Source organism: Mobula hypostoma, chromosome 21, assembly GCF_963921235.1.
Source record: "Mobula hypostoma chromosome 21, sMobHyp1.1, whole genome shotgun sequence".
NCBI lineage: Eukaryota > Metazoa > Chordata > Chondrichthyes > Myliobatiformes > Myliobatidae > Mobula > Mobula hypostoma.
In genome coordinates, this window is record NC_086117.1 from 51,061,456 (window position 1) to 51,078,509 (window position 17,054).

Here is a 17,054-nt window from a genome sequence, read left to right on the forward strand (position 1 = left end):
GCTGGCATCACAGGTGTGGGACAGCCATGTGAGCAGGCGGGAGATCAGCGTAGAGCAGCCGGAACGGGCGCTGGAGGCCAGGAAGAGCCAAGTGAATAGGCACAGGACAGGGTTGACTATGGTTAATATGGCGTGTGCGGGTGAACAGCATCAACCCGCTCCTCAGCACCCAATTACGGTATCTCCAATGCGGCACTCACCTGTACTGCTGGGCAGGAAGCACTTCAGGCGCACCTCTCCCTGGACGTGTGCTTTTAGGAGACTCCCCTGCAAAACAGGGAGAGAAGAAATACCCAGAGGACAGGCCGTTCGTTCCTGCTCCAGCACCCACCACAGCAGGACTGATCTGTCACTCCATCACACTGTCCCACATTATCCAAATGACACTAACTCCCTTAAAAAAAAGCCTACTGAACCTATTGTAACTGCACCCCAACAGGGCAGACCACAGTAACAATTCAGAACTCTAGGTGAAGAGATATTCTCAGGGAGGGGGAATGGATGGAGGAGGAGAGGGGATGAAGGAGGGAGCTCGGAGGCAGAGAGACAGACACCTGGTCGGACCATCGGCACCTTGCTGGGAGCCCCCCCCCCAGCACTGCAGCACAGACTTACATTGGCTCCAATCACCACCGTCAGACGCTCGATGACGTCAACAAAGATTTCCGTTTTCGACCCCTGAGACAGAAACAAAAGAGTTCACCACGCTGATGTTCAGCAGCAGGTCACAACTGCTCCGAGGCAGTGGGTTGGGGGGGAGAAAGGAGTACAGAGAGAATACCTGCCCCAGCCCAGTCAGTGCTCAACATTCCTGCATCCTGGACTCCAAAGCCCAGTCCCAGCCACTGGCTCCTCCGCCAACAACCATCTGCCCTAGGGACACAGATGGGATCAATATCCAATGCAGCGTGACCCAGTTCCCTCCAACAACCCCTGCGTGCGAAACCTGGATCATAGTGACAGTGTGTGCTCAGAGGAGAAGGCAGCCAGCAACAAGCAGCAGTCCAGTAACTGGCAGGGGGCAGAATCTGTACCCCAGTAACTGCAAGCGGCTGGGGGAGGGGGGAAGGATTCAGGTGTCCCAGTGAGGTGGCCCCATGTCCAACAACGTCATCCCCTGAATTCAGGAAACCCCGCTCCCCACTCACCTGCTCACTCATGGCCAGCACAGGTCGGCTCGCTGCATTGCTGGGCGCCACTTTACTCTGCTGAGTATCTGCTCCGAACTGCAAGGCAACGAGGGTCAGCAAACAGCAAACTTCACGGCTCAGTGTCCCAAGTGACCCTCACGCACTGCTCCAGCCCAAAGCCCCCTCCCCCTATCAACCAACACCCCACCGACGTGACCAAGCCCATCTCCCCCTCCCAACACACTGTACCTGCAGAACCACTACCCACAAGGTCATTCAGCTCATCGAATTTACTCTGCCATTTTAGCATATTGATTTATTTTCCTCTCAACCCCAGCCTTTGAACATAACTCTTGATACCCTTACTAATCAATCTCTGCTTTAAACATAGCTCGCATGCACACGCAGCGCCATCCGTTCTCGCTCACTCACACGTATGCACAGAGTCAGTCACGTTCATTCATGCAGAGAGACAGTACCACTCCCACATCCCCAGCGTTTCTCAATACAGTTCCATTCCCACTGCCCACAGTACCATCACCAACACCAACAGCCTCCCACTCAAATCCTCTTCACACATCACTCCAAGTGCTTCCTCAGACTCCCTCCAAAAGCTAGTTTGAAAAGGAAAGAGAAGATGGAGAAGGTAGAGGATAAAAGGGAGCAGATACTCACCAGTCCAATGTTACTGAGTTCAAAGAGACTGAAGGGTTTGGCTATCACCGGCTGGGTCTGGATAAAGTTCTTCAAGATGTCAGTGGAGGTGCTTTGAATGTATCCATAATCCTGTGCAGCAAAACGGGCTCAATACAGTCTCAGAGTTACCCAGTCAACACACCCACCCACCAACCTGCACTTCAGCAACTTCCCACTGGGCACAGCACGTCCTCCACTTCAACCACCTCACACATCATCAACTTTCATTATTTTCCTAAATCAGGCACCAATTTTTGTTCTATATGCAGTTATCTACTCTGCTAGTCTGCAGTCTGTACTGCCCCGTTCTCTCCCCACAGCCGAGTCAGTCCCCAAACTAATCCCACTGCCCCACTCTCTCCCCACGGCCCTGTCAGTCCCCAAACTAATCCCACTGCCTCACTCTCTCCCCACGGCCCTGTCAGTCCCCAAGCTAATCCCACTGCCTCACTCTCTCCCCACGGCCCTGTCAGTCCCCAAACTAATCCCACTGCCCCACTCTCTCCCCACAGTCCTGCATCAGTCTACAAACTAATCCCACGGCCCTGTCAGTCCCCAAACTAATCCCACAGCCCTGTCAGTCCCCAAACTAATCCCACTGCCCTACTCTCTCCCCACAGCCCTGCATCAGTCTACAAACTAATCCCACGGCCCGACTCTCTCCCCACGGCCCTGTCAGTCCCCAAACTAATCCCACGGCCCCACTCTCTTCCCACAGCCCTGCATCAGTCTACAAACTAATCCCACTGCCCAAATCTCTCCCCATGGCCCTGCATCATTCTCCAAGCTAACCCCACTGCCCTGCTCCCTCCACACAGCCATAAAGTAATTGCAAATGGGTCTTTAGGATAACTTAGAGGAGGTATCTGTGGGTGTGGGCACATTGGTCAGGTTTATTAGTGAAGCTGACATTCTATGAGAGGTCACGTTGTTCTTACTTGAGGGCTCTATGAAATGTTGGATGGAGGGACACAGTAAAAAGGAAGTATTGAGGGGTGTAAAATATTTGGAAGTGGTTCATTTGCCAGGCCTGATTGAAATACTGACAGGCTAACGAAAGAAATGACTTGTGGAGGCCCTGACAGTTTTCTCATCAGCCCTACTCAGAGCAGTGAGGGCAGCCAATGTTTGAAGTGACAAGTAGAGGTAAAGTAAAGAGACAGGCCAGTTGATTCACTCTGGTGTCCAGAGAATTACGGGAATAGATGGAGAGAAAGATGCAAATTATTTCAGGGAAGACTGCATCGATATAAAGGAAGGTAGTGCCTGACTAACCTGACTGAACATTGTGTGAAGGTGACAAAAGTGCCATTCATTTAGCAACACTTCCAATGAAGTCAGCTTGCCCACAGCAAACAACAGCATAAAACCGGATCTGAAATCAGCTCTGTGACAGATGACCGTCGTTTTATTGTGACCGGAAGGTTGTTACCAGCGAGATTCTGCAGGGCTCAGGGCCTGGTCTTTCGTTTTATATGGAATTTTATGTATCTGAAAAGCAAGAAAGTACCCAGGGAAAGAATGGAGTTCCTCAGAAACCACTGAGACAACACATATGAAGCCAGGCGGGGGTCACAGGTCAGTACTTCTCAACTTACAGGAAATTGTTATGGAGTGAGTACTTTGAAATTTGTTGGCCAGACAGAACTATAATCTATAAATCCGTGAACAAGAATGAGGCAAGGATGGTGTAAACAAAGTCTTTGTTCTTGCCGTGTGATGGCAGAAACGGAAGTGGCCATTTTGTGAGGCTATCTTTGCAGCTGCTATTTTGTGAACCGTTTGGTGAATTGACTCTTGTTTCGGGATAATTAGAGCAGTTGAACGTGGACAGAAGGACTTTCTGCTTAGGATCTGCTAAACCCGAGACCTTTCTCAGATAAGAAGCTGCTTATTATAGAAAATGGCAGGTTTGCAGAAGGAACAGCCCATGATCTGGTCAGCTGGGCCCTGTGTTTGGGTGACCTGGTTAGACTGGTTTGAAATGCTGCTTGTAGCCCTGGCTATATCCATTGGGAATTTGACACAGGTCAGTCAGGTGACCTGAGCCAATGATATTCAAGCTTCATCGATTGATCTAATTAGGGAAGGAATAAGATGGAAAGACTTTGGGAGCACAGACAGCGACAACTCAGGAGACCAGCCATCGCGGACGCAGATGACCCCACATCAGACACGTGGAAATTAGATTGGCACCACAAGGAACACATGGTTCTTTTTCCTGGGTATCACCTTTTCTATGGCTGTTCATGCAGGGTCAGGGAAACCTGGCAGGTGTGCACACAGTTCATTTGTAAATTTACGTGCTGGTTAGTTGAGACAATAAAGGTACTTATCAGTAAATTCAGATCCTCTCTGTGGCTAACCGATCATCATTATTGAGGGATAATCCTGCTCACAGAATATATAGGAGAGATCTTTGAGAAAGCAATGAGGAGGGCAAAGACAGGACTTGAAAAGGCCCTGGTTAACAGAATTAAAGAGAGGGATCAAAAAGTCAGGAGTCATAAACTTAAAAATTTGGGTCGAAAAATTAGCAGCGAGATTCGGACAAACTTTCTGATTGCTACACTGTGCTCTCATAGAAGAGGTGCCAGAGTTAGAGGCTTTGGCTACTCTCACAGAATACCTGAACATGAACTTGAAATGCAGAGCCATGGATCTGGTAAAGGTGGTATCAGCTCTTCCTCCACCAGTTCGGAGTAATGAGCTACATCACTATCATCGTCCCTCAGTCCCAGTGCTCTCCCGGTAACCCTCTGTTAATCCCACAGCTCTGCTCACTTCCCACAGGAGGACGAGAAAGACCGTGTCAAGGGAGACAGATGGTGGGATTGCCAGGCTGACCGGCATGGGGCTGGAATTGGGGAACAGTCAAGCTGTTCAAGAACCAGAGATCAGGGTGCGGGTTGGGGTAAGGAGTCAAGAGGCTGGGTCAAAGCCAGGGGAGTGGGAGGTGGAGTTGGACCCAGCTAGGGCCAGGGGTTGGGGAGGGGTCCGGTTGAGGCTGGGGAAGGGGGAGGTCAAGGGTGGGGAGCTGGGCCAAGGCCAGGGTCGGGGCTGGGCTGACAGTGAATTTGAGTCGAGGCAAGTTGGAGCCAGCAGGTGAGAGCTTGGGTGGGGGTGTGACTCTCTCCCTCAGTAACAGCCTCCTGAGCACTCACCAACATTTCATCCAGCATCTCATAGACCAGGGCGAAGTTTAACCGCAGCGTTTTCTCACTCAGAGTCCCGCAGTGATCCTTGATGAGACCAACGAACCTAATGACACGAGCCAGGGTCAGCCGCCAGCACAGCACAGTGACAGTAACCCCCCCCCCCCATACTGACCAGACCATACACACTCGATCAGGCCATCCTCCTGAGACTGTGAGGGTTTCCTGAGCTCCCCCATTGGGGTCGAGAGGGACAATAAATTAGCCATGTTCACATGCAGACTTGATGGGCCAAATGGCTGAATTCTGCTTTTGTTCACTCTCTGTCCTGCAGTGAGAGCGAAGCCGGGATCACCCAATCACACCAGTCAGGGTCAAAATACACTTGATGGACCTGAGACCTTTGTGCTGGGTTGGCAGAGGTGTCCCCGGTGACCCAGCAGCTGGGAGTGAGTCAAGGCTTCAAATGCACTGCTACGGGAAGTACACACAGCCCCAAGTAACATATCCCCACATCCCACTACAACAGAGCAGCAAGTTACCTGCTGAGGAACTGGATGATGGTGAACGGAGAAGGGCTAGAGCGAGTGGTGGCCACGAAGTAGAGCGTGTTCTGTCGGAGGTGAATGTACTGTAGGCCTTGGTGATGCTGATTAAAGAATGATTAGCACAGTCAACAATCAGTGCAAAGCATCATCTAAGCAGATGATTCTCATGCTGTGGTTCCTGGCAAGACCAAAATTTATCACATCACAGTCTGGTACAACAACTCAAATAGGAATATAAAAGCTGGAGTGGACTCTGCCCACTAGATCACAGGCAACATCTCTCCCCACCACTGGTGGTATCAACAGGAAGTGCTGCCTCAGGGCAATATCCACCATCTTCTCACAAGTAAAGAAGCCACCACCAGGTTCAAGAACAGCTATCTCCCTTCAACCACTGGGTTCTTGAACTGATCTGCACTGACCCTAATCACTACCTCAGCATAGAAACACTAAGAGCACTTTGATCACAGTACTACAATGAACTTTTCCAAGTTTTTCATTGCACCTGTGCAAACATGGACTTATGATAATAAGCTTCATTTTGACATTGAAGGCAAGGGGAGCCCTGTTCTGTACTGCTGTAACCTGAGGATATTTTCATTATACAGTAGGCTCCTTACCTGATTAGTAACAAAGCAAATGATGCAATGAACAATTTGCTGGATTGTCAGGGTTGAGTGGCACCTGTGGAGGGAGGAGGAACTGTTGACATTTTTAGTTGTGACCATGCATCAGGACCAAGAAATGGTGTACAGCTGGACAACAAACACTGTTCCTGTGCCTACCAACCTTGTCCTTTGAGATGGCGCAGCTACAGATTCGGGAGGTACTGCTGAAGTTGGTGGTGAGCTAATGGAGTGAATTTTATAACTAAGTGCAAACTGTCACAACAGTGCACTGTGTGTGTAGATGGTGTGAATATTCAGGTCTTCTGGGACCAGATCCTTGAGTAAAGCTGTGGCCTCATTACACCAGGCAATTAGAGAGCCAGATGATCCTGGACTATAATTCATATTCAATTTAATTGATACGCTGTGACTTTGTATAAGTGAGGCCAGACTATGCACGTGTCAGTCCACTTACATTTTTCTAAAGGTAATCAATATTTAATACATCATATTCGATCTGACAACTCCACCACCATCCACAGTAGAGTGATCCCATCAGTCTTTTCCCACTCCTTTATTTCACTGTAGCCCTTCCATACAGTCTCCCACATGTCACTCAACTCCTCTTGACATTTTTCGTCTATAGTTCACATTTTAATATGTATTTAAGGGATATTATGCAGCAGCAGGTCGTTGGAGCGTGGGAGAGAACCCAGGCATCCAGCGAACACCAGTGCAACCACAGATGTACAAACCCCACCCTACAGCCAACAAGACTCAGCAGGAACTGCTGCCCTTTGGTGCTGGTCTCTGGTCAACGGTGACCTCCCCAGGGAAGGTCGACAGTATTGTTATTAGTTTATCATCACATGTGCCAGGATAACTGAAAAGCTTGTCTTGCGTACCGTTCACACAGATCAAATCCTTACATAATGCATAACAGAACAAGGTAAAACGATAACAATGTAGAGAAAGTACAGTGCGGGTAAAGTGCAAGATCATAACGAGGTAGATCATGAGGTCAAAAGTGCAGTTTTATCATACAAGGTCCATTCAAGAGTCTGATAACGGTGAGATGGAAACTGTTCTTGAGACTGGTGTTATGTGCTTTCATGCTTTGTATCTTCGGCTTGATGGGAGGGGGGAGAAGAGACAATGTCTGGGGTGGGTGGTGGCTGCTGCTTTCTGAGGCAACAAGAAGTACAGCCAGAATCCGTGGAGCAGATCATGGTCGAGTAGCAGGTAACACGAATACTACCCACCACTTGATCAGCCTGATTGCAGTTGGGTGCAGACAGGGAATCTTCTAACCCCTTAAGTTACAGAGTCACAAAACACTCCAGTGCAGAAACAGGTCCTTCTGCCCCTCCAGTCTGTGCTGACCTGTTTTTCTGCCTGGTCCCATCTACCTGTACCTGAGGTTGTCACCAGAACCAAACGTTTGATTACGCACTGCAAGTATTCCCACATCTTAGAATGGATAAGCTAACCGCCACGTGATGACCAGTGGGTCAGTGGGAGTGGGGAGTGATCGTGTAGGAGAGGCTCGGATCATGTCTCCCAACACAGGATGAAACCAGAAACGTTCAGCTTCTGAGGAATTATATAGATCACTCACCATGACAACAGGGGCCTGGTCTCTGGGTAAACATGTCACCTTCTGGTAGAAAACATCGATGACGTCCTTCTGATCCTCACCACGAACTGAACGGCTCAGTCAAGAAAAAGTCATTGTCAGAGTGGACCCCCTGTGGAGAACTTGTGCCTCCATCTACGTTCAGTTAGCACTAAATGCACACACAGAGTGTCGTACACACACAGCATCACTCTCGCTCACAGTCACTTGAGTGCACACACACCTCTCGAGCTCGCTCACATGCACGCAGTCACACTCAAGTGAACACACATCACTCTCAGACTTGCTCACAGTCACTCTTTTGCACACGCACTCAAGTGCACACACATTCTCGAGCTCGCTCACAGTCACTCTCTTTTCCACACTGTCAAGCTCTCACACAGAACTCTCGAGCTCACTCACACACACAGTCACTCTCACTCAAACGCAGACAGTCACATACACATGGTCACTCTTGCTCTCTCACACAGTCACTCTCATTCTCACTCTCTCTCTCTCTCACACAGTCACTCTCATTCTCACTCTCTGTCACTCATTCTCACTGTCACTCATTCTCACTCTCACAGTCACTCTCATTGTCTCACACACAGTCACTCTCATTCTCACTCTCTCTCTCTGTCACTCATTCTCACTGTCACTCATTCTCACTCTCACACAGTCACTCTCATTCTGTCTCAGACAGTCACTCTCATTCTCACTCTCACACAGTCACTCTCATTCTGTCTCTCACACAGTCACTCTCATTCTCACTCTCTCACAGTCACTCATTCTCTCTCACAGTCACTCTCATTCTCACTCTCACTCTCTCTCACAGTCACTCTCATTCTCTCTCTCACACAGTCACTCTCATTCTCACTCTCTCACACACTCTCATTCTCAGTCACTCTCATTCTCTCAGTCACTCTCATTCTCACTCTCTCACACACACTCTCATTCTCACTCTCTCACACACTCTCATTCTCACTCACACACTCATTTTCACACACAGTCACTCTCATTCTCTCACACAGTCACTCTCTCTCACACACACAGTCACTCTCATTCTCACTCTCACACACAGTCACTCTCATTCTCACTCTCACACACAGTCACTCTCATACACAGTCACTCTCATTCTCACTCTCTCACACAGTCACTCTCATTCTCACTCTCTCACACAGTCACTCTCATTCTCACTCTCACACACTCATTCTCACAGTCACTCTCATTCTCACTCTCTCTCACAGTCACTCTCATTCTCACTCTCACACAGTCACTCTCATTCTCACTCTCTCACAGTCACTCTCACTCTCACACACACAGTCACTCTCATTCTGTCTCACACATAGTCACTCTCATTCTCACTCTCTCACACAGTCACTCATTCTCTCTCAGTCACTCTCATTCTCACTCTCTCACCGTCACTCATTCTCACTCTCTCTCACACACAGTCACTCTCATTCTCACTCTTTCACACACAGTCACTCTCATTCTCACTCTTTCACACACAGTCACTCTCATTCTGTCTCACACACAGTCACTCTCATTCTGTCTCACAGTCACTCTCATTCTGTCTCACACAGTCACTCTCATTCTCACTCTCTCACACACACACACTCTCTCTCTCACACACACAGTCACTCTCATTCTCACTCTCACAGTCACTCTCATTCTCACACAGTCACTCTCATTCTCACAGTCACTCTTTCTCACTCTCTCATACACACTCATTCTCACACACACAGTCACTCTCATTCTCACACACTCTCATTCTCTCACACACACAGTCACTCTCTCTCACACACTCACAGTCACTCTTGCTGGCAACCACAGGGCATACACAAGAGTGGGTGCAGCAAGGAGGATGGAGGATGCACAGACCGCCAGCTCCGCACGGGAGCGCGATACAAACCCCGATCCTCTCACCACCCTCGCTCCGCAGAGCCCGAGGTGTTCCCTCCCTGTCGGCACCAGGAACTGGCCTAACCCATTGCTGTTGTTTATACACCTGCGTCTCCGGGCCCACTGCAAACACATCTCTGTCCCGGTTCCCCTCATCCACAGCCCCGGGATACGGTCTTTGTAGATGAGGTGGTCGCCGCGGGACGACAGAATAAACACCTGAGAAATCATCGCCCCCGCCCACCGCCAGGCCGCGTCGTGACGCTTTGGAAGCGACGTCCGTCGGCGTGCGTCACCAGAGCGACGGGAACCAAGGAGCCAATCGGCTGCGGTCCTGATACGACTTCCCCGCCTTCTCACCCGCTCTGCCCACAGTGGTTGTGACGGAGGGTTAGCGCTCGTTAACTCAGGGTTAGCTCTGGTTAACTCAGGGTTAGCTCTAATTAACTCAGGGTTAGCTCTGGTTAACTCAGGGTTAGCGCTCGTTAACTCAGGGTTAGCCCTAATTAACTCAGGGTTAGCTCTGATTAACTCAGGGTTAGCGCTCGTTAACTCAGGGTTAGCTCTGGTTAACTCAGGGTTAGCTCTAATTAACTCAGGGTTAGCGCTCGTTAACTCAGGGTTAGCCCTAATTAACTCAGGGTTAGCTCTGATTAACTCAGGGTTAGCGCTCGTTAACTCAGGGTTAGCTCTGGTTAACTCAGGGTTAGCTCTAATTAACTCAGGGTTAGCTCTGATTAACTCAGGGTTAGCGCTCGTTAACTCAGGGTTAGCTCTGGTTAACTCAGGGTCAGCGCTGGTTAACTCAGGGTTAGCTCTGATTAACTCAGGGTCAGCGCTCGTTAACTCAGGGTTAGCCCTAATTAACTCAGGGTTAGCTCTGATTAACTCAGGGTTAGCGCTCGTTAACTCAGGGTTAGCTCTGGTTAACTCAGGGTTAGCTCTAATTAACTCAGGGTTAGCTCTGATTAACTCAGGGTTAGCGCTCGTTAACTCAGGGTTAGCTCTGGTTAACTCAGGGTCAGCGCTGGTTAACTCAGGGTTAGCTCTGATTAACTCAGGGTCAGCGCTGGTTAACTCAGGGTTAGCTCTGATTAACTCAGGGTCAGCGCTGGTTAACTCAGGGTTAGCTCTGATTAACTAAGGGTTAGCTCTAATTAACTCAGGGTTAGCGCTGGTTAACTCAGGGTTAGTGTTGGTTAACTGGGAGAGCTGGTAATGTTAGGGCTTGTTCTGATTTACCCTGGGTTAGTGCCAGTTACAAATGATTACTGCAGGTTACCCCAGGGTTAATGCTGGATATCTCACGGATAGCTCTGGTTATCCCTATGATTTTGCTGGTTATCCATTGGTTAGAGCTGGTTCCCCAGAGTTAGTGATGGTTCAGCCCAAGATTTATGGCAGTTGAACAACAAAAGCAGAGAGTTTCGATAACCGCAGTCTGTGGCAGAGCATTCCACAGATTTGCTATTCTCTCACTAAAAAAAAATTCGTCCTTACCTCTGTTCTAAAAGGGCCACCTCTCAATTTTGAGGTTGTGCCTTCTAGTTCTGGATACCCCCACCATAGGAAACATCCTCTCCACCCTATCTAGTCCTTTCAACATTCAGTGGGTTTCTGTAAAGATGAAGCCACATAATTCCACATCCCATTCCCATTCTGACATGTCTATCCATGGCCTCCTCTACTGTAAAGATGAAGCCACACTCAGGTTGGAGGAACAACACCTTATATTCCGTCTGGGTAGCCTCCAACCTGATGGTATGAACATCGACTTCTCTAACTTCCACTAAGGCCCCACCTCCCCCTCGTACCCCATCTGTTACTTATTTTTATGCACACATTCTTTCTCTCACTCTCTTTTTTCTCCCTCTGTCCCTCTGAATATACCTCTTGCCCATCCTCTGGGTGCCCCCCCCCCCGTCTTTCTTCCCGGACCTCCTGTCCCATGATCCTCTCGTATCCCCTTTTGCCTATCACCTGTCCAGCTCTTGGCTCTATCCCTCCCCCTCCTGTCTTCTCCTATCATTTTGGATCTCCCCCTCCCCCTCCAACTTTCAAATCCCTTACTCACTCTTCCTTCAGTTAGTCCTGACGAAGGGTCTCGGCCTGAAACGTCGACTGCACCTCTTCCTACAGATGCTGCTTGGCCTGCTGCGTTCACCAGCAACTTTGATGTGTGTTGCTTGAATTTCCAGCATCTGCAGAATTCCTGTTGTTTTTGTTTTTCAGTGGGTTTCATTGAGATCGCCCTGCATTCTTCTAAATTCCAATGAGCAGAGACCCAAAGCTGCCAAACACTCCTCAATGTCAACCCCTTCATTCCCAGAATCATCCTCATGATCCTCAAATAGCACGATGCTATCAGGGTGCTTCAGAGTTCAATTTTGGCCCCGTTCTGTAAGGAGGTTCTACACATCCTCCCCATGGAATGCGTGGGTTTCCTCTGACTCCTCCACTTTCCTCCCACAGTCCAAGGATGTACCTGATAGGTTGATTGGTCATTACAAATTGTCCTGTGATTAGGTTGGGTTAATTGGGTTTGTCAGGGTTTCTGGGGCTCGAAAGGCTGAAATAGCCTACTCCATGCTGTATCACTAAATAAAATAAAATAAAAAATGACCTGGTATGGAAACACAAGTGCCCGTAAACAGAAAAGCCTCCAAAGAGTAGTGGATACATTCTAGTCCATCACAGCAAAACCCCTCCCCACCACTGAGCACATCTACACTGAACACTGCCGCAAGAAAGCAGCATCTGTCTTCAAGGACCCCACCGTCCAGGCCATGATCTCTTCTTGCTGCTGCCATCGGGAACGAGGTTCAGGAGCCTAAGGTCCCACAACAATAGTTATCACCCTGCAACCATTAGGCTCCTGAACCAGCATGGAGAACTTTCAATGAAGAAGTGATTCCACAACCTATGGACTCACTTTCAAGGACTCTGCATCTCATGTTTCAATATTATTTTATTATTTATCTATTTATTATTATTGTTTATTAGCATTATCTGTATTTGCAGTTTGTGTTCTTTTGCACACTGGTTTTCTGTCAGTGCTTGTGTGTAGTTTTTCATTGGTTCTATTGTTTCTTGCGAGTGTCTGCAAGAAAATGAATCTCAGAGTAGCATATGGAGACATATATGTACTTAGAAAATAAGTTTACTTTGAACTTTTACCATCTATGGAGAAACATAAACTGCTTTTGGTTTGAGTCGAGACCCTTCATCAGAAGGATAGGGATGTTGACTCTAAGAGTAAGAGGAAGTATAAACTCAGTGGCCACTTTATTTTGTACAGGAGGTGTTTCTGCATGTGCATTGTCTTCTGCTGCTGTAGCCCATCCACTTCAAGGTTTGATGCGCTGTACGTCCAGGGATGTTCTTCTGGACTTCACTTTTCTAACATGCGGTTATTTGAGATACCATCGACAGTCTGGCCACTCTCCTCCAATCTCTACCCCTAACACGGCATTTTCACCCACAGAACTGCCCCTCTCTGGATGTATTTTGTTTTCCACAATGTTCTCGCTAAACTGTAGAGACTGTTGGGTGCTTAAAATCCCAGGAGACCAGCAGTTTCTGAGGTACTCTAACCACCCCATCTGGCACCAACAGTCATTCCATGGTCAAAATCACTTCGATCACATTTCTTCCCCATTTCCATGTTTGGTCATTCCCACAGTCCTGATCGATCAGCTACAGAACCTGGGCCTCTGTACCTCCCTCTGCAATTGGATGCTCATCTTCCTTACCGGAAGATCACGATCTGTGTAAATTCATGATAATATCTCCTTCTCACTGACAATCAAATTAGCAGGATATTGGCACGCCACTGTGGGCCAAGTGGCTTGACAAGTACTCTGCTGTGTCCATACACTCCCTACTGCCTCAGGAAAGCAGAAAAATAATCAAGGGCCCCTCTGATCTGGCTGTTCTCCCCACTCCCATGGGGGAGAAGATACAAAAACTTGAGAGCATAAACCACCCAGGCGCAAGAACAGCTTCTATCCTGCTGTAATCAGAGTTCCCAATGGACCTTTAATATACGAACCATGAACCCTTGGTCCACCAGTCTACCATGCCATGGCCCTTGCACCTTGTTGTCTGCCTGCACTGCACTTGTTTGTAACTGTAACATTATATTCAGCATTTTGTTTTGTATTTCCTTTTATGCTACCTGGATGTACTTAATCTTGTATGCAAGATGGCACCGGGCAAATCATGGTGATGTGTTGCAGGCTACTTACAAAACTTACTAATTTACCTCTTTTGAATTACTCTCACTGCAATCTGCAGCCTGTAATTTCCCTAGAAGCAACATACTTTGAACCAGCAATTTCTCAGTCTCCTGAAGAACTCTGGGCTTAACTGTCATGCATGCAGGGACAGCATCTTGAAGTGGACAGAGAACCATTGCCATGGCTGGAAGAAAGGAAAGAGGGGAGGACCCCAGCCTAACTGAGACTCAGAGGAATGAAACTCCCTCTGCCCAGCATCTTGTTAGCAAATACCGAGTTGCAGAACAAGATTGAAAATCTTTAAGGTCAAGATTGCTGTATTGGAGGGAAATGGGGAATTGAGTTCTGTGTTTCATGGAGACATGGCTCACTCCAGACATGACAGATGTATTGGTATGAGTGAAGGTTTCTCGATACACAGGATACACCAAGCTGCCGATTCAGTGAAGCAGAAGGCGGGAGTGCGTGTTTCATGATAAACGCTTAGTGAGGCTCGAATGAGATGGTTTTATCATACTCTTGTTCCCCCAACCTGGAACATCTAATGATTAAGTACTGACCATTCTACTTATTGAGAGAGTTCTCCTCCATGATCCTGGATGCTCTTTACATAATTGTAACTCTCGTTTTGGCTACTGCCTTATATAGGGGATGATAGCTCCCCACCCCCCCCGGCCCAGCCAAACATAACCATCAAAAGTTGACATTAAGCAGACACTTGAGATATAGAATGATGTGGTCACCAAACAAGAAACAACCCACTCCAATGCATTTTGAATCACAGTTGTGGACCTCTTGTTAAAGGGTAAAGCTAGGGCTTTACTCTTTGGAGAGAAGGAGGATGAGAGGGGACATGATAGAGGTGTACAAGATAATAAGAGGAATAGATAAAGTGGATAGCCAGCGCCTCTTCCCCAGGGCACCACTGCTCAATACAAGAGGACATGGCTGTAAGGTAAGGGGTGGGAAGTTCAAGGGGGATATTAGAAGAAGGTTTTTTACTCAGAGAGTGGTTGGTGCGTGGAATGCACTGCCTGAGTCAGTGATGGAGGCAGATACACTAGTGAAGTTTAAGAGACTGCTAGACAGATGTATGGAGGAATCTAAGGTGGGGGCTTATATGGGAGGCAGGGTTTAGGGTCGGCACAACATTGTGGGCCGAAGGGCCTGTACTGTGCTGTACTATTCAATGTTCTATGTTCTATCACCAGCATATAACCTGCAGCACCAGGGATCCCGACACACTAGACACACTGCTAAACTATGAAAAGGAATACCTACAACATGCTCAGACCACATCTCAGGAAATTTGATCACTTACCTGCATAGAGGCTAAAGAGCAAGGCTCCAGAGATTAGGACAACAAAGAGGTGGTTGTAGGAGGCAGATGAGTGGCTATGGGATTGCTTCGAATTGGTGGACTGGGGATGTTCAAGGACTCATAGGAGGATCTTAATGAGTACATTGAAGTTGTCACAAACTTTATAAAAACAGACATAGAAGAGTGTGTCTGTACAACATCATTCAGTCTTCCTCAACCAGAAGCCCTGGATGAACTATGGGATCCACTATCTGCTGAGGTCCAGATCTGTGGTATTCAGGTCTGACAACCCAGGTACAATCTCTGGAAAGCCATCTCATGTGAAAGTGGCAATTCTGGACCGACTTTGAATCACTGAAGGACAGTTGACAGCGGTAGCAGGCCTACAATGCTATTACTCTTACAAAGGGAAACAAAGCAACAGAGGTGACAACAAGGCTTCACTCCCAGGTGAGCTCAATGCCTTCAGTGCTCACTGACAGTCAAAACATAGAGGAACCTTCACGAACTCTGACAGCCCCCAAAGACTCTGTGACTTCTGTCTCTGAGGCTGATGTGAGAGCATCCTTCAGGAAGATGAACCTACAGAAAGCATCCAGCCCAGATGGGGTATCTGGCCGAGTACTGAAGACCTGTGCTGATCAGCTGGCTGGAGTGCTCACCGATATCTTTAAAGACTCACTTCGGTCGTCTGAGGTACCCAACTGCTTCAAGCAGGCTTCAATTATACTGGGGCCTAAGAAGAACATGGTAACATGCCCCAATGACCATCATCCAGTAGCGCTTATGTCCACTGTGATGAATTGCTTTGAGAGGTTGCTGATGAGACGTATCAACTCCAGTCTGAGAGACTTGGATCTCAGAGGAGGAGGAGAAGATGGTGGCGCGATGCAGCGTGCGCGGCCACTTTGGTGGTGATGTCTGTTATTTGTCAAGTAGGGGACTGGGCACAATTCTGATTTGATGGAGACGGATGTGAGAGTACAGAGGAACATCTGGAGAAACTTCTGAAATGCCCACTTCGCTGCCGCTGCTACTGTGTGATAACCGGAATCTCCGGAGGAGAAGGCCCCGAATCCTCAGCTTTGCTTGTTTCGGCAGCTGGGATGAGGTTGAAGGTGCTCGGGAGGCTGTATCGGAGGGGCTGGTCGGAGGCTTGAAGTTCTCGGACGGATGGACTCAGTGTCGGCTGTGGTCAGGTGCTTCCAATGCATCGACAGTTGTCGGTGCCTGGAGGTTTATGGCAGGGAGTTTCTCCCTTTACCGCCTGCTATCGGGGACTCGGGAGTCGATCGACTCGGGACTTTGAGACTTTGAGACTTTTTTTACCATGCCCATGGTCTGTTCTTTAGCAAATTATGGTATTGCTTTGCACTGCTGTAACTATATGTTATAATTATGTGGTCCTGTCAGTGTTAGTCTTTGGTCTGTCCTGTTTTCTGTGATATCACTCTGGAGAAACATTGTATCATTTCTTAATGCATGCATACATTTCTAAATGACAATAAACGAGGACTGAGTGTTCTCATAATCTAAAATGCCAATGGGCACAACAGGTCCATCATAGCAGATGCCATTTCATTCACTCAACCCTGAAACGTCTGGACAGCAAAGATACATATATAAGATGCTCTTTATCAACTACAGCTTGGCATTCAATACCATTATCCCTTCAAAACTAATCAATAAGCTTCAAGATCTTGGCCCCAATACCTTCCTGTGGAATTGGATCCTCAATTTTCTCACTTGCAGACCCCAGTCAGTTTGGATTGGCAAGAACATCTCTTCCATGATCTCCATCAGATCAGCACAGGTGCTTAGCCCCCTGCTCTACTCACTTT

At 48.1% G+C, this 17,054-nt stretch overlaps 1 protein-coding gene across 1 annotated transcript in view; it reads right to left on the reverse strand.

The window, feature by feature from the left end:
* ap4m1 (adaptor related protein complex 4 subunit mu 1) overlaps positions 1-9,925 on the reverse strand; it is a 28,796-nt gene extending 18,871 nt beyond the window's left edge. The window contains exons 1-8 of the mRNA XM_063073980.1: positions 9,828-9,925; positions 7,756-7,841; positions 5,524-5,630; positions 4,991-5,087; positions 1,806-1,916; positions 1,149-1,226; positions 616-678; positions 201-267 (exon numbers count right to left, since the gene is read on the reverse strand). Coding sequence (XP_062930050.1) covers positions 201-267; positions 616-678; positions 1,149-1,226; positions 1,806-1,916; positions 4,991-5,087; positions 5,524-5,630; positions 7,756-7,841; positions 9,828-9,885 — 667 coding nt within the window. The 5' untranslated portion in view covers positions 9,886-9,925. The remainder of the gene's footprint in view (positions 1-200; positions 268-615; positions 679-1,148; positions 1,227-1,805; positions 1,917-4,990; positions 5,088-5,523; positions 5,631-7,755; positions 7,842-9,827) is intronic.
* Between the last annotated feature and the right edge of the window lie 7,129 nt (positions 9,926-17,054).